This window comes from Adiantum capillus-veneris, chromosome 20 (assembly GCF_014529385.1).
Source record: "Adiantum capillus-veneris isolate H3 chromosome 20, ASM1452938v2, whole genome shotgun sequence".
Classification (NCBI taxonomy): Eukaryota; Viridiplantae; Streptophyta; class Polypodiopsida; order Polypodiales; family Pteridaceae; genus Adiantum; species Adiantum capillus-veneris.
In genome coordinates this window covers 114,995,441-115,013,788 of record NC_140950.1, presented here as the reverse complement: position 1 = coordinate 115,013,788, position 18,348 = coordinate 114,995,441, and the positions used below count along the sequence as shown (strand labels likewise).

The window sequence follows — 18,348 nt, the reverse complement described above, 5'->3', positions numbered from 1 at the left end:
TCTGGTGATAAGGGCAAAAAGAAGATGCGTTTCCATTATTGTAAAGCCAATGATCACTTGATCAAGTCGTGTCCTAAGTTGAAGGCCAAAGAGGCTAAGAAGAAAGAGGGTGGTTCCACTGCAAATGCTGGTTCCACTACAAATGCAGCCATTGTTGAGTCTTCTGTGAAAGGAGATTGTGATGCTGATGTTGATGCAGAATGGGCTTTTAGCGCAGAGTGCACTTACAATCCTGCTGTCCATGATGCATGCTTGTCAGTTGCTGCAGATTCACATCTGTGGTATTTCGACAGTGGTGCTACAAAGCACATTACCTCACATCGTGAATTGTTTACCTCTCTCGAGTCTGTCCCTCATGGGAATTCAGTCACTTGTGCCAACAACGCCTCTTATCCAGTTCAGGGAGTTGGAAAGATTGTGCTCACTGCTGCTAATGGCAGTTCCTTCACACTTGTTGATGCACTTTATGTACCTGGGATCAAGAAGAATCTCTTGTCTGTATCCGCACTTGCTAGACTTGGACTTGTAGTCAAATTTGTGGATGACAGATGTACAGTTCATGATCTCAGTTTTGGTGATGAAATTGTTGCATCTGGGCTTTTGTGCCGTGGGCTGTATAAGCTCACTTTGTATAACAAGTGTGGACAAAATTTTGCAAATGCTGTTGCAGATTCAAGGGCTATTTCAGATGCAAAACTTTGGCATGCACGTTTTGGTCATCTGAATTTTGCCAGTTTGCTGCGTTTGCAGAAATCTGATATGGTTGCTTCTTTGCCGCCTCTTGAAGCACCTGTCAAACATGTTTGTGAAGGCTGTATTCTGGGTAAAATGCAGCGTTCTAAGTTTCCAAAGGATGGTTCAGTTAGGGCCACATGCAGGTTGCAGCTTGTGCATAGTGATGTTTGTGGGCCCATGCAAACTCCGTCCTTGGGCAATTACCTGTACTTCGTGAATTTCATTGATGATTACTCCAGGCATGCATGGGTATTTCCGCTTAAAGCGAAGTCCGAAGTTTTCATGTGCTTCAAACAATTTTTGGCTATGGCTGAAAATGTCTCAAAATGTACTATGGGCACCCTCCGTTCCGATCGAGGGGGGGAGTATATGTCTCATGAATTTAATGCATTTCTGGCTAGTCGTGGGATAAAACACCAATGTACAGTGCCTTATACACCTCAACAAAATGGTGTTGCTGAGAGGAAAAACAGGTCACTAACGGAAATGGCACGATGTATGGTCAAAATTCAAGCTTTGCCGCATTCTTTTTGGCTTGAAGCCATCATGTGTGCCACTTATGTACTTAACAGGTGTCCTACGAAAGCTTTGCAGTCTATTACTCCATATGAAGCATGGCATGATAGAAAACCTTCTATTGAGCACATGCGTGTTTTTGGCTGTTTGGCATATGCTTTGGTGCCACAAGTGCAGCGCAAAAAATTGGATGATAAGGCTGTCAAATGTATTTTTGTTGGTTATAGTGCTGAAAGCAAAGGTTACAGGTTGTATCATCCGCAAACAAAACGTATTCTGGTTTCACGGGATGTAGTGTTTGTGGAAGACTCTGTTCAGCCCTTGCTGTCATGTACTAGAGACAGTAATGTAAGCTCACAGGACATTTATGACACTTTGTTGCCTCTTTTCAGTGGTGGAAATACGAATGTAAGTTCCAATGAGGCAAATGTACAACCTATGGGGGTTTCTGAAAATGTTTTAGAACAGCCTATTACTGATGCAGATGTACATGATGTACTTGATGAGGAAAGGGCTGAAAATGAGCAGGCTAGAGGTATGCCAAAATGGCTGGTGCACACTTTGCGTGACAGTAAATTGGATGCACCTTTATCTAGTCGTACTCGTTCAGGCTCTCACCATGCATCTTATGCATCAGATTGTTATGCTTTGGCTGTGTCTAGTTTACATGATGTTGAGGAGCCTCTGTCTTTTGATGAAGCACAAAATTCAGAAAATTGGATTGCTGCCATGAAATCAGAATATGATGCACTTATGGAGAATGACACATGGACTTTATGTGATTTGCCTCCTGGCAAAAAGGCCATTGGTACGAAGTGGGTTTACAAGTTGAAACGCAAGCCGGATGGTGAGATCGATCGCCATAAGGCTCGACTTGTTGCAAAGGGTTATGCACGACAAAAAGGCATAGATTATGAAGAGACTTTTGCTCCCACTTGTCGTATGACTACTGTGCGTTTTCTATGTGCATTGGCAGCTCATTTTGGTTGGGATGTACATCAATCAGACATTGTTACTGCTTTCTTGAATGGTGACATATTTGAGGAAGTTTATGTAACGCAGCCTCGCGGTTTTGTCATAAAAGGACAAGAGGACAAAGTGTGCAAATGTAAGAAGGCTTTGTATGGGTTGAAGCAATCTCCTCGTGCTTGGTATGAGAAAGCTGACACTCATTTGGTTAAACGAGGCTTTCGTAACAGTCCAACAGAAAGCACATTGTATGTAAAGCGTGAGGATGATGTATTTCTCATTGTGGTTCTTTATGTTGATGATTTGCTGATCACTGGACCAAATGAGAGACATATTGCTGAATTTAAGGCTGATTTGAATGCTACTTTCAAGATGAAAGATTTGGGGCTGTTGCATCATTACTTGGGTATACAGTTTAAGCAGTGTGATGGTGGTATTGCCTTGTGTCAGAAAAGTTACATAGAGACATTGCTATGTAAGTTTGGACTTGAGGATTGCAAACCTATTGCCACTCCCATGGAAACAGGTTTGAAGTTGAGTCTACATGATGCTGGCGATCCTGCTGATGTCACTCTTTACCAAACTGTTGTTGGCTGCCTCATTTATGTATGCAACACGAGGCCAGATATTCAGTTTGCAGTCTCGCAGGTCAGCAGATTTATGCATAGCCCAGGGTCTAAGCATTGGCAGGCTGTCAAGAGGATTTTCCGCTACCTTAGTGGCACTTTACATCTTGGCTTGTTTTATCCCAAGGGGGGATCATTGCCGCCAGGCTTACATGCTTTTTCGGACTCAGATTGGGCTGGTTGTTTTGACACGCGAGTGTCCACAAGTGGTTTTTGTTTCATGCTTGGCAATTCATGTATATCATGGTTGAGCAAGAAGCAACCTATTGTGGCCACTTCGAGTTGTGAGGCTGAGTACAGGGCAGTCTTCACAGCTACGGTTGAGTGTGTATGGCTCAGACGCCTTATGGCTGACTTGGGTGTTGGACAGGACACTGCCAACACTATCTACACTGACAGTCAGAGCGCATTGGCAGTTGCGAGGAACCCAGTTTTTCATGCTCGCACAAAGCACATTGAGGTGCATTACCACTATGTCAGGGAGAGGCTCTCAGCAAGAGAGATCAGCATGGCTTATGTGCCAACACAGGACAACCTTGCAGATCTTTTCACAAAGGCATTGTCTCGTGAGAAGCTTGAAGCTTTCCGCAAAGCTTTGGGCTTACTCCCCTTTGTGGACTGATCCTGTCCTCAGGGCATGGCACTTCCCTTTACTCATGTGCCAGCTCTCGTTCACCGCATCACTCCAGGGGGGATTTGTTACCATATACATGTGGTAGTGATGTGTGTGAACACACTAGGACCGCCGGGGCATTTTTTCCCTCTTTAGGAGGTTTTTTCCCCCGTGCATTGTATATACGCCCATCACTCTAGGGCTAACTATCTTTCCATTGCACACTAAGTAACACACTCTCAATTGTGTGCCTTGAGCTTCCTTCGTCTTCTCCAAGTTGTGTGTGTTTCTCTGCAACCCTAATTCCAACAACTTCAGCAGTAGCTCAATACCATCGCACAACAGAGGAAGCCAGCTACCTTCAGGTTTGTGAAGTACAGAGAACTTCAGTGTGTGTGTGTGTGTGTGTGTGTGTGTGTGTGTGTGTGAGAGAGAGAGAGAGAGAGAGAGAGAGAGAGAGAGAGAGAGAGAGAGAGAGAGAGAGAGAGAGAGAGAGAGAGAGAGAGAGAGAGAGCTCAAAGGCATGCAGATGGCGCTGATGAAATTGCCGCCAAGCCTGTGTAGGCGGGGAGGTACACATGGAGGTTGCTTGACCTGAAGAAGGCAGTCAAATGGGGAGAATTCACCACCTGCGAAAGACAAGGTTGAGGAGGTACGGATTGCGCATCAGGGCCATCGGGGGTCAGCATCTAACGGTAAATGCAGCCTGTGCAAAACGCCTCTTACCCGTTCTTGGCCCTTCAGTATGCCGCGTCGGCGCGGAAGGAAGCCTTGTGAGATAATGTCTCATTAAAAAAAAGCCATAAATCAATTACCCGTTCTTGGCCCTTCAGCATGCCGCGCCGATGCGGAAGGGCAAGCAACAGATTCCAAAGCCTTGGGAGATCATGAAAAAAACCTTGTGAGTTTACCGGTTCTTGGCCTGTCAACATACCGCGTCGGTGCGGAATGTATTACAGTAGAGTCTTCAGAGATTTGAACGCTAAGTCATGAGGAAATTGAGCCACTCTATATCTAATACTAAATGAACAACCCTGTACGGTTCTATCTTTTTTCGCATCGACGTAGGATAGATTTCGCGTGCTTTTTTTATATTGAGTACTCTGCATGCATTGCAATTTTCAGTAGTTAAGAAGGTTTACTTTGCGCCCATGGATTGTGATGCCATGTTTCTCTCTCCTGCTTGCGCTTTGCTGTTCATCTCTCTACCTGCTGCTGCTGCAGACAGTCCTCGCGCTGAGCTCCTGCCAGAGGATGACAGGGCTTAGTTCTAACTAAGCCTCACGTGACCATGCCCTTAGTTATTCATTCAACCTCCCAATTATGCCTTTAACTTCGCAACTATGCCAAAATCGGCATAGTGACAAAGGGTGGCATAGTTATTCGTTTAATGTTCTTTTGTGCATGTGATCAAGAATGGGGCTTAGTTAGTTCAAATCATAGATAACTAAGCCTCCGTGAGCCATAATCAGCGGGAGACTTTAGCTATGTGATCGATGCTCACTTACTCAGGAACGAGTCCTTGATTTTTGCCTCCAGAGTACTTGTGCTTCAGTAGCAGTAGTAGGTTCTATATTACAAGTAGGGGGTATCGGATGAAAGAAATTCAAAAAATCATGCACTAGCTGCAAGTGGAAAAGGGAAGGGTGGGAAAAATAAAACATTAGTGGAAGGGGGGCAAGGCACATCTCTCACGCGAAGATTTCCAGTCACAGTTTGCCGGGAAATATTCTGTGTGTGTGTGTGTGTGTGTTTTGTTGGAGTCTAGAGTGGAGGCAAGGTAGGAGACATCTCTCTCTCTCTCTCTCTCTCTCTCTCTCTCTCTCTCTATCTACGACAGTGTCGCATGACCAGTAGGCTATAGGAGAGGGGGTAGACATCTCTCTCTCTCCCTCCCTCCCGAACCTCAGGTCAACGAGCACATGTGGCAGGGCTGTGTGATAGGGTTTGAGATAGTGTGTCTGCATGCCTATTTGCTGGCGGAAGAAGAGGAAGTATTTGGCAGGGGCAGCCAAGGGGAGGCATATGAGCAGGGTGAGGGAGGGCAACAGAGGCATGGGGTTGGAGGGGCATGGATGTGGGGCACTTGAACAAAGGAGGACAGAGGAGTTAGGCGTGGGCAGGGACGAGTGGGCAGGGACGAAGCTCGTGGAGAATTGGGAAGGTGGCCTGCAAAGGAGGTAGCCAAAAAGGTGGGGGACTTAATAAAAAATCCAATAATTCTCTTTACTTTTGCTCGAAAAACAACACGCTTGGTTATTTTTGCTCGATGTTTGGAATTTGTCTTTCAATTGTAGGAAAGGTAAGGAAGGAGGGTGTGTGTGTTGAGAAGAAGGATTTTTGGTGCTACTGTGTATTTCTTTGTTAATGGAGTTTTCAAAGGTACTGTGTTTTTTTCTCAGTCATAAGGAATTAGTATTAAGGTTGTTAGTTATGTGTAATGCAAAGTACAGTAAGTAGGAAGTAGATTTGTGAGAGCTAATGAAGTGTGTTAGTGTGCAACAGTAGGTGTATTAGTTGTAAGTAGGTAGGTAGAGTGTGTGTGTGCTCTCGCGCAGGCCGCGGCAACCTTATCCCAAAACAAAAAATATTTTAAAAAACAAAAAAATTTTAAAAAAATTAAAGGTAGGAACGGGATCGGGAATATCTCCCAGACCCAAGCCCAAGCTCACGCTCAGGCTTAGGCATCTATCGCCCTTTAAAATTACGAATTTTAGCTTCACACGTAGCTAAAAGACCTTTTTGAGGACCAACGAAGCTTCAGGTGTCCGAACGTTGTGCTGTAAAGCACACCGCGACCCTCTGAGTGATACGCTCATTTCGAGCTATCACACAGTTTAATTAAAAAAACCGATCATTAAAAAACATATTATAAAAAAAAATAAACGAGTGAAAACGGACGACTAAAAAAGTAAGCGGTTAACCTTTGAGATTATTCTCTGACTCTTGTAGGGTATCAAAAGCACATGCATATGCGCTTTGGTCGTGTGCTAGAGACCTAGGTACTAGAGAGAATTTCGACTTACGCTAGTTCTCATTATCCACCTACTTTAGGTTCCGGGCCCTCGGCGGGGACCCAAGGTAGTACAAACCAAGACCTAAACATAGCGGCTAGTGAGTCTTCCTCTGACTACGACGTCATGGAGGGTTTCCCAATGCCTAATCCCGATAGCTCAAGCCAAGACATGCATGCCATGGCCCGCGGTCCGGGCCAAGCGTGCTTAGCCGCTTGAAGGAAACCTTTAGTAGAGCCACTCGCTCCGAACATGGAGTTAATGATGTAAATGAGGGGGGTGGGGAACTAAATTCTCCAATAATGACAAACGTAGAGCCTATGCCCTTAGAGAATGTGCACGTGAATACTTCATTCACTGCACCTCCTGAATCTTCAGAGCTATTCCCCTCCGAGGTCATATTACCCGATGGTAGAAGCCTTGCCGAAGTGCAAGAGGTTGAGCGGTATATCCTTGCAGCGAGGGAAAAGAAAATTGAGAGCTTACGCAAGGCGGAGCAACGAAGAGAGTTAAATCAAAAGCTCCTATGTCAATATCTTTTCTAGGAGAGCAATCAAGTGCTCCTGACTTAGCAACCGCTAAAGGTCAACCCCTAGAAAGCAACATTGCATCTAGCTCAAAGGACACCCCTAGCACCTCAAGCTTAGATAGAGCATTCTTAAATGAGAACTGGGAGTACAAACTACAAACGGAAACTCTAACCGACCTATACACAGGTCACACCTATCACGTGGGTTGGTTAGATGTCCTACAATCCACAATGGGTGCTACTAGTGTGGAGGATCAACAACAAAGAGTTTGTGAGGTCATCCATAGGGTGATTGAGTTAGAGAGACAGAACAAGGGGATCCACATGCCTTTAACGGGTCTCATGAGATTCTTGGATACAGGGAAGGCTAAACAACTGACCTTATCGCAAATGGAGACTCCCTCGGTAAGTCCGATGGATCCTCCATATGTTGTTTCGCTAGGGATCTGAGTGAAATATGAGCCCACAAGTGATAGCTTTACCTTTCCAAGTCTAACTCATCTTTCCCTTGATCACACCGCGGCTACCATGCCTACCCCAATGATAGGCATGCCGAGAAACACGCCATGGACATCATTTGTTAGTAAAGCACCACTACATGGTAGCTCGATGCCTGCAACAGTACCTACAAGTGTGTACCAATCATATGCATCTATGGGTCATCGTACTCATGTAGTCCCTACTCCTCCCATTGTTTCAACTACCTATGCTCCACAACCACAACACCCAAGTTCTTATTTCCATGGGACTATACTAGCTAGCATTAGCATGTCACATATGACGTCTGCTATGCCTAGGGCCACACATATGAACTTTGGGTCGCCACATGGCACAACATCATACCAAACGTGGAACCCAAGGGCTTCCTATACGCCAAGCCCAATGCCAATACCTACTCCACATGTAGTCTCTGGAGCACCTTCACCCACTGTGCCTGCTCGCTTAGGTGACTTGGCAACCTTTGCTCAAGCTATTGGTCGATCTATTGCTGAGAATATGCGTAACACGCCTGATAGAGAGTCTAGAAGTAAGGCAGTACAAATACCAAGCTCACACAAAAATTTAGTGGAGACGGGGATGTGAGAAAGCATATCGAAGTGTTTGAACAAATATGCGATTCTCTAGGAGAACACAATGACGTGCATAAGAGTAGTGCTTTAAGCCTAACCCTAAGTGGGAAGACAGGGGATTGGTATAAAACCCTAAGGGTGGAAGAAAAAATGATTTACCCTACTCTTAGGAGACTGTTCTTGAAAGAATACATACGAGAGGAGTGCTTTGGGGTGTAGCCTCTCAGCTCCAGGAAGCCCAACGAGAGGAAGGAGAGTCGGTGAGAGACTTTATTAGTCGACTGAAGCATTTGCATTCTCATTGTAATCCAAACGAGCGCTTCGATAATAATCAATTGCTTGATAGATCCATTAGGGGATTACGACATGAGGATATCTACAATGGCCTAGTCATTAGAGGTATCACCACTTGGGAAGCAATCCAATTGGAGGATAATTTAATGATTCAAGGAGAAAGAGTGTCTGTTGAGCCTAAATCTATTAGCTCGCAAGTATCAGGGCATCAGCCAATGACCCTAAAGCCTATTGCTAAGGAGCCAAAGATATCTGAGATGACTTTAGCAGATCTCACCAAGGCTATTCAAGAGAGTCTTAGAGGCAATTGTGCTCCGCAAAACAATCATATCTATCCAATAAGCTCTCAATTCGGGCAACAACCTACCAAGCATCTACTTACTCTACTACTATGGCAAGCCTTTTTTAGGCTTGACACTTGGTTGCAAGTAGGGGAGTTGGGGTCGCCAGCTTAGATTCAATGCAGGATTCGAGGTGGGATGTCAACATGGACATGAAAAAAAAAAATCTCAATTGTTTTCGAAGGATATGACGCAAGACTGCCACATGGTGATGCTTAATAGAAACCCTGATAGGAGCAAGCCTACAAGGTCAAGAAGCATTGGGATATTTTTTAAACTCATTCATCCCTATCAGGAGATCCGCACAAATAATGTCAGTATATGGTGTGTGTATGTTGTTGGTCATTGATACATCATTGCAAGTACATAATTCTACAGATAAGCCGTGGGCTGATCCGTGTGATAGGGTGGCCAAGGGTGCCCTCAACCTAGCCCTACCAATATGGGCGTCTTTCACATAATAAAATTCATAGAGAAATTGATCATGGCGGTTCTTCAAGCCTACAAGACTGTTTCAAGACATTGTGAAGCCGGAGTGGTATGTGAGCTATGGAAGGCCTTTGTGGTGGGCACACAACTCCCTTCACCCTGTAGCGCACCTCTGCAATTGCGACTCCTGTTGGTGGCCTTGTCTTGGAGACTTGGACGGCAAGGAGGGCTTAGATGACGCGGCCCCACCAAATTAGGATGATTCGAGAAGGAAGTCAACCCAAATGGTTTTTTTTGTGGAGAGAGAGAGAGAGAGAGAGAGAGAGAGAGAGAGAGAGAGTTACCTATGAGAGTAGAGAGAAAGACAAAAATACTAGAGAGAGCGAATAAATCAAGACTTAGACAAAGAAAGATAAAAGGAAAGAGAGTGAATAAGAGAGAGATAAGAGGTCTAAATAGACAATATAAAATTAAAATGCAAAAAACTTGGTGGCAAGAAGCTGTGGCTGTTGGCGGCTCTGTCTCTCTCTCGCTCTCAGATCCACAAAGAGAGATAGAACATGTCATGTGGTGTGAGTGGAGGTCATAAGTGACTCTTGATGCTCAAAAATGGCTGAAATGAACGTCGCAATAGAGAGTCCACATCGTGGTTGGGAGAGGAAGGTATGTAGGGAGAGCTCATGGCTGAATATATATATGGGGAAAAGAGGATCAAATGTGGTCAAAAGCTGAGCACTCAAGTAGTGTGTGGTACTCACTCTCTCGCTCTTGACGAGGGCATAAGGTGCAAAGTCGATGACACTCCTCGCCAGGGCAGAGAGAGAGAGAGAGAGAGAGAGAGAGAGAGAGAGAGCATTTAAGGTGGCACCTTTATACACATAGCACTGCCGTTGTACTAGTTGGATTTGAAGATGCTTTATATTCTCAGCAATTCCGTCACAAGATTATGACATTTTTTAAGATATACCTAGATAGACGCATTGTAGGGTTCGAACTCAGCTCTGGGAATGCTTGTGGGCGGTCGAATGTGAAACTTAAGAAACCCTGCTCATATATCATTTTCTCTTTTCGTCTCCTTCCGATCGTCTGTGCTGCTGCAGCAAACCAGCGGCCATGGTAATCTCTCTCTCTCTCTCTCTCTCTCTCTCTCTCTCTCTCTGTGCGCCCTCTCTCGGGAATCTTAGCTCTGCGCATTTTCCAGGTGAACGTTCCAAAGACGAAGAAGTCCTTTTGCAAGGGCAAGGACTGCAAGAAGCACACTTTGCATAAGGTGACTCAATACAAGAAGGGCAAGGACAGTCTCTATGTGCAAGGTATGGTTTTCGGTGCTTCTCACAATGATGTGCTTGACTGACAAGCGTAAATGATGCGCTTGACCGCGTGCCTTGCTCGGCTTGGTGGCTGCAGGAAAGAGGCGTTATGACAGGAAGCAATCTGGCTATGGTGGCCAAACAAAGCCGGTCTTCCACAAGAAGGTGGGCTAATGTGGTGCAATTTGCGCCCTCCTCCTTACAATGATGTTAACGTACTTTCTGTATGAATTTCAGGCTAAGACTACAAAGAAAATTGTGTTAAGGTTGCAATGTCAGAGTTGCAAGCATGTAACTCAGCATCCAATCAAGGTTTGATTTTGCCATACCCCTCGTTACATTCTGGTTTAACAGATCTGTCGTATTTTATTGTCTAATCCTAATGCTCCGCCCTTTTGGTGATAGCGATGCAAGCACTTTGAGATTGGTGGTGACAAGAAGCGCAAGGGTGCCATGTACTAGGTCAATTTTTGCAGCATCATGATGAATCGAAGAGTTTTGCTCAGACCTTTGCACTGTTTTAAGTATTAAATTGAACTGAATTTTGTGACAAACATGACCTGGATGTCCCTTTGCTCTGAGATTTGAGTTAATTTGTTTTGGGCTCTTAAACTCCCTTCGAGCAACATCAAACCATATTTTGCCATTCTGGTTGTTCCAATGGTATGCGTGCTTCCAATGCGGGAACTGTTCTTTGAGTTAGTCAGGATGAAGTTTAAGTCTTACCCATCTGTGTCTCGTGTATTTATGCGGACTCTAGTTGTCCATGAAGTTTCATAAGAAGAAAGTACTGGAGAGGGCTAGCCCTTGAAGGATATTGTGGAATAGTTGACGTCTGAATTGAGGTGTCCTTTTTGTTGAAAGGAATGTGTAAGGGTGAGTGACCAGTGAGTATCAATAGTGCCAAGCTTGGGCTTTCTGCTCAACCATAACTGATGGATATTGTGTGATCGCTTGAAATGCGGCGCTGTTTATGTGGAAGATATATGATGCATCCACATGTGTTAGTAGAGTTTGTCTTTGACACGTCTCCTGCACGCTTTTGATATGAGGCTGTTTGTGTTCTGGAGATACCCTCCTGACTTGTTTTAGCCAAAAAAATTTTCTTTTGACAGTTTCCAATTGAAGCATAGGTTTGGGATATGAAGTCATGGAGATTTTGAAACTCTTGCTTCGAATACTGAACTGAGATGGTTGCCTAGTTTGTTCCGAGGTTATTCGGTGGTGGTTTTGGAACTGTATATTAGTTATGTGTTCTGGGCAAATTGTCAACATTGTGCTGAAAAACGTTGGCAGAATCTGTTAATTCTTCGATCATGATATGGGGAATGGCAAGTCTTGTGTTTACTTGTGATCAGGGTTGATTTTTCAGGGGAGCCTTGTCCTTTAAATTTGCAGGATTTTATGTGGTGGTTGGCATTTCCAAGTGTGTTGCTGGCAGGGTAACTCACCTTAAACCTTGTTACAAGTCCTAAGCGGGTAAAATGCTCATCTAGAGGCAATCCTGCCTGTGACCTTGAGCAGAATTGAAAAATATTTCCTGTCTAATATGCTTGTGAAATTTGTGAATGATAAAAAATTGGATTGCTAGACTTGGACGCTCTCACCTGTACCATGGGAGCGGAGATTTCTCCACGTGCAAAGCTCGAAAGCTGTGTGTTGAGATCTGGTGAACCTAAGAGCTTATGTCTTTTGATAGCATTAAGTCACATGCTAGGTTTCTTGCCTTTTGTCTTTATTGGCCATAACTTCAGGGTTGTATTACTCTAATATCCCCGAGGCAGCGGATGATGCAAGAAAAAGCAAGGAAAAGCTCGTGAGTCCTATGATCCCGACTGTTCACTAGTCATGATTGTGCACTGATTTTATTAAATGAGGACTCCAAACTAATTTGTTCTGCCTTGTTATCATGAAAATTAAGTGTGCTTATCAAGTCTCTTGCATTCGGTCTTGGAGTTGCCGACTCACTTGCAAAACAAGTTTTAATATTGAGGAAGTTAGGAGAGGCCCAGCCCTCTAGGGCAGTGTGGGTTTGTCTGCTTCTGAGTGGAAGTATCATGTTGCTGAAATGGAGTGTGGGGTGAAAGCTGTCAGTGAGAATCCAAGCAAGCTGCATCTCATATTATCCCAAGAAAGATAGAACTATGCTGAGTACTCCCAACTTGTAGCTCTCTGGGATAACAGGGTAAAGTGATAATCATGCACGTGATTGTGATCATGAGAAAAGTCTTAATGTTCATAGATATGGCAATGTCTACTTCTCGCAAGTTTCACGAGGAAAAAATATGCCAAATATGAAGAGTTAGTCAATGTGATGCACCTCTTCAAGGGGCTTAAATGTTTTTTAAAGCTCTAATTAGAAAACCAGCTAACTCGAAAGCCATTGTGCCCTATGGCCAATCAAAGCTCCCAGGGGCGAGGGCTTATGGAGCCAAAATTGTAGTTGATTTGTTATGTGGGAACACACTTCAAGTTAAATTCCAATAATTATATTATAACAAATGAACCAAAAGATATTTTACATAGTAGTGTGCTGAGTAGTTGGTGATAATTTGAGGGCAATTGATGAGTTGAAGCCTTAAAAGGAGGTCAAGATGACAATGAGTTGTGTGGGAGTGACTCGGGTAACGAGGTCAGGCCACAATGGTAGTTGCAATCTCTAATAAGGTAGCCAATGAGTTGTATGTTGTAAGCTTGAGAATGATGATGAGTAGAGCAGGGTAGCAAGCTTCTGATATCACCTAGATGGCTTCCTTGCTTACTTTCTATGTAGTTGAAGCCTTCGGCGAGTATAGCAGATAACCGAGCAACATATGTAGCCTTGGTTGGTGATTGCAAAGGTTGTCGAGGTAGCAAGGGCAAGTTGAGCAACAAAAATTTAGGGTAGCTAGACTATGTAACTGGAATTGTTGTGCAGCAGATAGCCGGAGCATGGAGCTGGTGTAGCAAGGCAGGTTGAGGCAATAGGAGGCTTGAAGGTGGGTATGAAGAGGGCATGTGCCATGTGGGCAATATCATGACGACGATTACAATTTGGCTTGGGTGCCTTTTGTCTTACTCAACTTGCTGGACTTGTGAGTTTCGATTTACACTATAGAGATGGTTAACCACCACTCAAAAAAGAACTTATGCTTGAGAAAAGAGTTGGGCTAATAAGGATAACAATCTAAAAAGGGATAGTGCCCAACCTACCTCTGATACCACCGGCATTGGATATTTAGGGCGTGAGAAAATGGAAATGGACAAGTACAAAAATGAAATCTATTCACAATCTCATGCAAAATTTGATACGTGTGAACCTCTTATATAGGCTTTGGAGCTTGCAGCCATTGGCTAGAAGCATTGCACCACTTTCATATTGGTCCAAGTAGTCATTTCATCTATTCAAGATGACTAGAGGGTTTCCCATGATACTTGTCAAGTTGGGCTTAATTCGGTTTGGATGGGAAAAGTGTATCGAGTCTTCACCCTTTGCCTTACAATGTATTAGAGCTTTGTGAAAGGAGAAAAGTCGTGCATGTCTTGCATGGGCGAGTGTATGAGCCTTTCTCTCTTTCTCTCTCGGTCTGACAATCTCGGGTATGCAATTTGGACAACGTCCCTTGCATGCTTGACTACGCTGAAGGGGGAGCTTTTGGGTTGGAACTCGTTTTTGTAGTGCCCTCATATTCTTCTCCGACCAGTTGATGCTTCTCTCCCACACAAAGCAATTGTCATCTCCCATGCTATGCGCTATGCGTAGGTTAAAAGTTTCACATTCTTTTTTATTTTGGCAATCTCAAGCTCCTTAAGAACACCTATCCCATGCAAAAAAGCCAAGGCGTTACTCCAAAAATTTAAAGAGCCCTTGGCCGCATATATAGGACCCCTTTCCAAGTCAACCTTGCTCTTAAGGTTTGGTCGTATCTCATATGTCATTGCCTTGGACCATTGCCCACAAGACCCTTGTCCTCACGTAACTGTTGGAAATAGGGTTGCAAGGAAACACACATAGCGAGGAGAAGCCCTTGGCCGCATCTTCAAAACCCCTTTTCAAGTCAACCTTGTTCTTAAGGTTTGGCCTCATCTCATAGGTCCTTGCCTTAGACCATGGCCCACAAGATGTCCTAACACTGTTGGAGATAGGGTTGCAGGGAAACACACATAGCTTGGAGAAGATGAAGAAGCTCAATGCACACAACAGAGAGTATATTGCTTAGTGCACAAATGAGAGATATGTTAGCCCTAGAATGATGGGCGTATATACGATGCACAGGAGAAAAAACCTCCTAGTGAGGGAAAAAATTGCCCCGACGGTCCCAAGTGTGTTCACACACACCACATGTATGGCAACAAATCCCTCCTGGGAGTGATGCTGTAAACAAGAGATGGCACATAGTGTATAGGAAAGTGCTATGCCATAAGGGCATGATCAATCCACAAAGGGGAGTAAGCCCAAAGCTTTGCAAAAAGCTTCGATCTTCTCATGAGGCAATGCCTTTGTGAAAAGATTTGGGCACATAAGCCAAGCCGATCTCTCTTGCTGAGAGTATCTCTCTAACGTAGTGATAATGCACCTCACCTCAATGTGCTTGGTGCGAGCATGAAAAACTCTTGTTTGACACAAGTCAATACCACCATCACACTGCTTAAACTGTATGCCCAAGTAATGATGAAACAATCCCAAATCTTTCATCTTGAAAGTAGCATTCATATCAGCCTTAAATTCAGCAATATGTGTCTCATTCGGTCTATTGATCAACAAATCATCAACATAAAGAATGTCGATGAGAAGTACATCACCCTCACACTTCACATACAAAGTGAATTTTGTTGGACTGTTACAAAAGCTTTGTTTAACCAAATGAGTGTTAGCTTTCTCATACCAAGTATGAGGAGACTGCTTCAACCCATACAAAGCTTTCTTACATTTGCACACTTTATCTTCATGTCCTTTCTTGACAAAACCATGAGGTTGCGTTACATAGACTTCTTCAAATATGTCACCATTGAAGAAAGCAACAAAGTCTGATTGATGTACATCCCATCCAAAATGAACTGCCAATGCACATAGATAACACATAGTAATCATACAAAAGTGGGAGCAAAATTCTCCTATGCCTTTTTGTTGTGTATAACGTTTTGCAATAACTCGAGTCTTATAGTGGTCAATCTCACCATCTGGTTTACGTTTCATCTTGTAAACCCACTTCGTACCAATGACCTTTTTGCTAGGAGGCAAATTATATAAAGTCCATGTGTCATTTTCTATAAGTGCATCATCTTTTGATTGCATGGCAGCCATCCAATTTTTTGAATACTGTGCTTCATCAAAAGACACAGGCTCCTTCACATCACATAAATTAGAAACAACCAAATAATAACAATCTGATGCATGGCAAGAACCAGAATGAGTACGCCTAAATATAGCTGCATCCAATTTGCTATCGCACAAAGTATGCAGCAACCATTTTGACATACCTCTAGCCTGTTCATTCTTAACCCTTTTCACATTAAGTACATCATGTACGTCTGCATTAGTAATAGGCTGATCCGTAGCATTTTCAGAAACCCCCATAGGCTGTACATTTGCCTCATTGGAATTTACATTTAAGTTTTCACCATTAAAAGAGGCAACACATTGTCATAAATTTCCTGTGAGCTTACATAACAGTCTCTAGTACATAACAACAAAGTCTAAACAGAATCTTCCACAAACACATCTCGTGAAACCAAGATAAGGTTTATTTGTGGATGGTATAACCTATAACCTTTACTTTCAATATTGTAACCAACAAAATGGCATTTAACAGCTTTATCATTCAATTTTTGCATTGCGTTTGTGGCACCAAAGCATAAGCTAAACAACCAAAAATGCGCATGTGATCAATAGATGGCTTCTTATCATGCCATGCTTCATAAGGAGTCATACATTGCAAAGCTTTCGTAGGACACCTGTTGAGTACATAAGTAGCACATATGACGGCCTCAAGCTAAAACAAATGTGACAAATCTTGACTCTTGACCATACATCTTGCCATCTTTGTAAGTGACTTGTTTTTCCTTTCAACAACACCATTTTGCTGAGGTGTATAGAACATTGTATAATGGTGTTTTATCCCACCACTAGCCAAAAAATGCATTAAACTCATGAGACGTATACTCCCCCCCCCGATCTGACGAAGGGTGCCCATAGAACATTTAGAGACATTTTCAACCATAACCAAGAATTACTTTAAGCACATAAACACTTAGGACTTAGCTTTAAGCATTTACACCCATGCATGCCTGGAGTAATCATCAATGCAAGTCATGAAGTATAGATAATTACCTAAGGACGGAGTTTGCAAGGCCCACTGCATTTGCAAAATTCTGCCCACACTTGCCATACAAAATGAGCTTATACAACCCACGGCACAAAATGCCAGATGCAACAATTTCATCACCAAAATTGAGATCATGAATTGTATATATTTTATCCATAAATTTCACAACAATACCAAGTCTAGCAAGTACATATACATACACAGAATTCTTTTTAATCCCATGTACATAAAGTGCATGAACAAGTGTGAAAGAACTAGCCAACACAATCTTTCCAACTCCCTGGACTGGATAAGAGGCATTGTTGACACAAGTAATTGTATTCCCATGAGGGAAAAACTCGAGAGGGGTTAACGAGTCACGATGTGAGGTATTGTGCTTTGTAGCACCACTATCAAAGTACCACACATGTGAATGTGCAGCAATTGATATACATGCATCATGGACAAAAGGATCAAAAGTGCATTCCACACTAAATACCCACTTTGCATCTACATCAGCATCACAATCTCCTTTCACAGAAGATTCTACAATAGTTGCACTTGTAGTGGAACCAGCCTCTTTCTTCTTGGCCTCTTTTGCCTAGGACACTGCTTGATCAAGTGATCATTAGCTTTACAATAATGGCAATGCATCTTCTTTTTGTACTTTTTACCAGAATTCCCAAATAAGGTGCTACCAACAGAAGCATTAGGAATAGGTGATTTGCTACTCACTGAAGAACCATGAGAAGTGGCTACATTGCTGTTACCACCTTTTCTTTGAGTAGCAATAAAAGCCTTTTCAATTGCACAATGTTTAGCCATGTTTTTTCTTGAAAGCGACTCTTGCAACAACAATGTGCACAATGCATCAAACTTGACAACATCAGAATTTCCTTGGGTCAGAAGTCTCCAAGTACTAGAAATTTTTTGATAAGAATCTGGCAATGCATCAAGAACGGTCTGCACAAGCGAACTGTCACAAATGACTTCACCTACAGAAATGAGTTTCTCATTAATATCCTTGACACTAGAAAGAAAAGTGTCCATGTCATCTTCCTCATGCATAGTCTTTGACTCCAGCTCTTTACGCAGCAATGCAATCTTACCCTCATTGCGACTTGCATAAAGACCAACTAGAATATCCCAAGCTTGTTTAGCTGATTTAGTTGAGCGAATGTGAGGAGTAATAGTGTGCTTCACAAATACTACAATTAATGCATGGGACTGTGCATCTCTAACATCTCAATGAGACTACTCAGCTGTAGGCAAAACAACTCTAGCAGCAGCAATCCTACCACCAAAAGCCGCAACAACCTCAACAACGCTTGTATCCACAAAATCCGGGCGTACATCAATGCCCTGCATAACATACCAAATGGTGTTTGACACAAGAAAATATTGCATCATGTAAGCCCACATTGTGTAATTGTCCCCATCCATTCTATCCTCAACAGCAAACATCTTGAACACATCTGTGTTGTTGTCAGTGCCCATGACGAGTGATTGCACTTGATGTGAAAATTGGCCGAAAATAGGTAAAACAAAGTAGGACCAACACGTGATGTATAGCACAACCCAGAGAAGATTGTTAAGATTGTTCTATAGAAAATTGCAC

The 18,348-nt window shown here is 43.2% G+C and overlaps 1 protein-coding gene across 1 annotated transcript; it reads left to right on the top strand.

Annotated features, from left to right (window-relative positions):
* The first annotated feature begins 10,115 nt into the window (after positions 1–10,115).
* Positions 10,116–11,092, top strand: LOC147433129 (large ribosomal subunit protein eL42). Its single transcript, XM_086492813.1, has 5 exons — positions 10,116–10,252; positions 10,338–10,449; positions 10,544–10,611; positions 10,684–10,758; positions 10,852–11,092. The coding sequence occupies exons 1-5, from the start codon at positions 10,250–10,252 to the stop codon at positions 10,906–10,908; spliced, it is 315 nt and encodes a 104-aa protein (XP_086348939.1). The 5' UTR covers positions 10,116–10,249; the 3' UTR covers positions 10,909–11,092.
* The last annotated feature ends 7,256 nt before the right edge of the window (positions 11,093–18,348 follow it).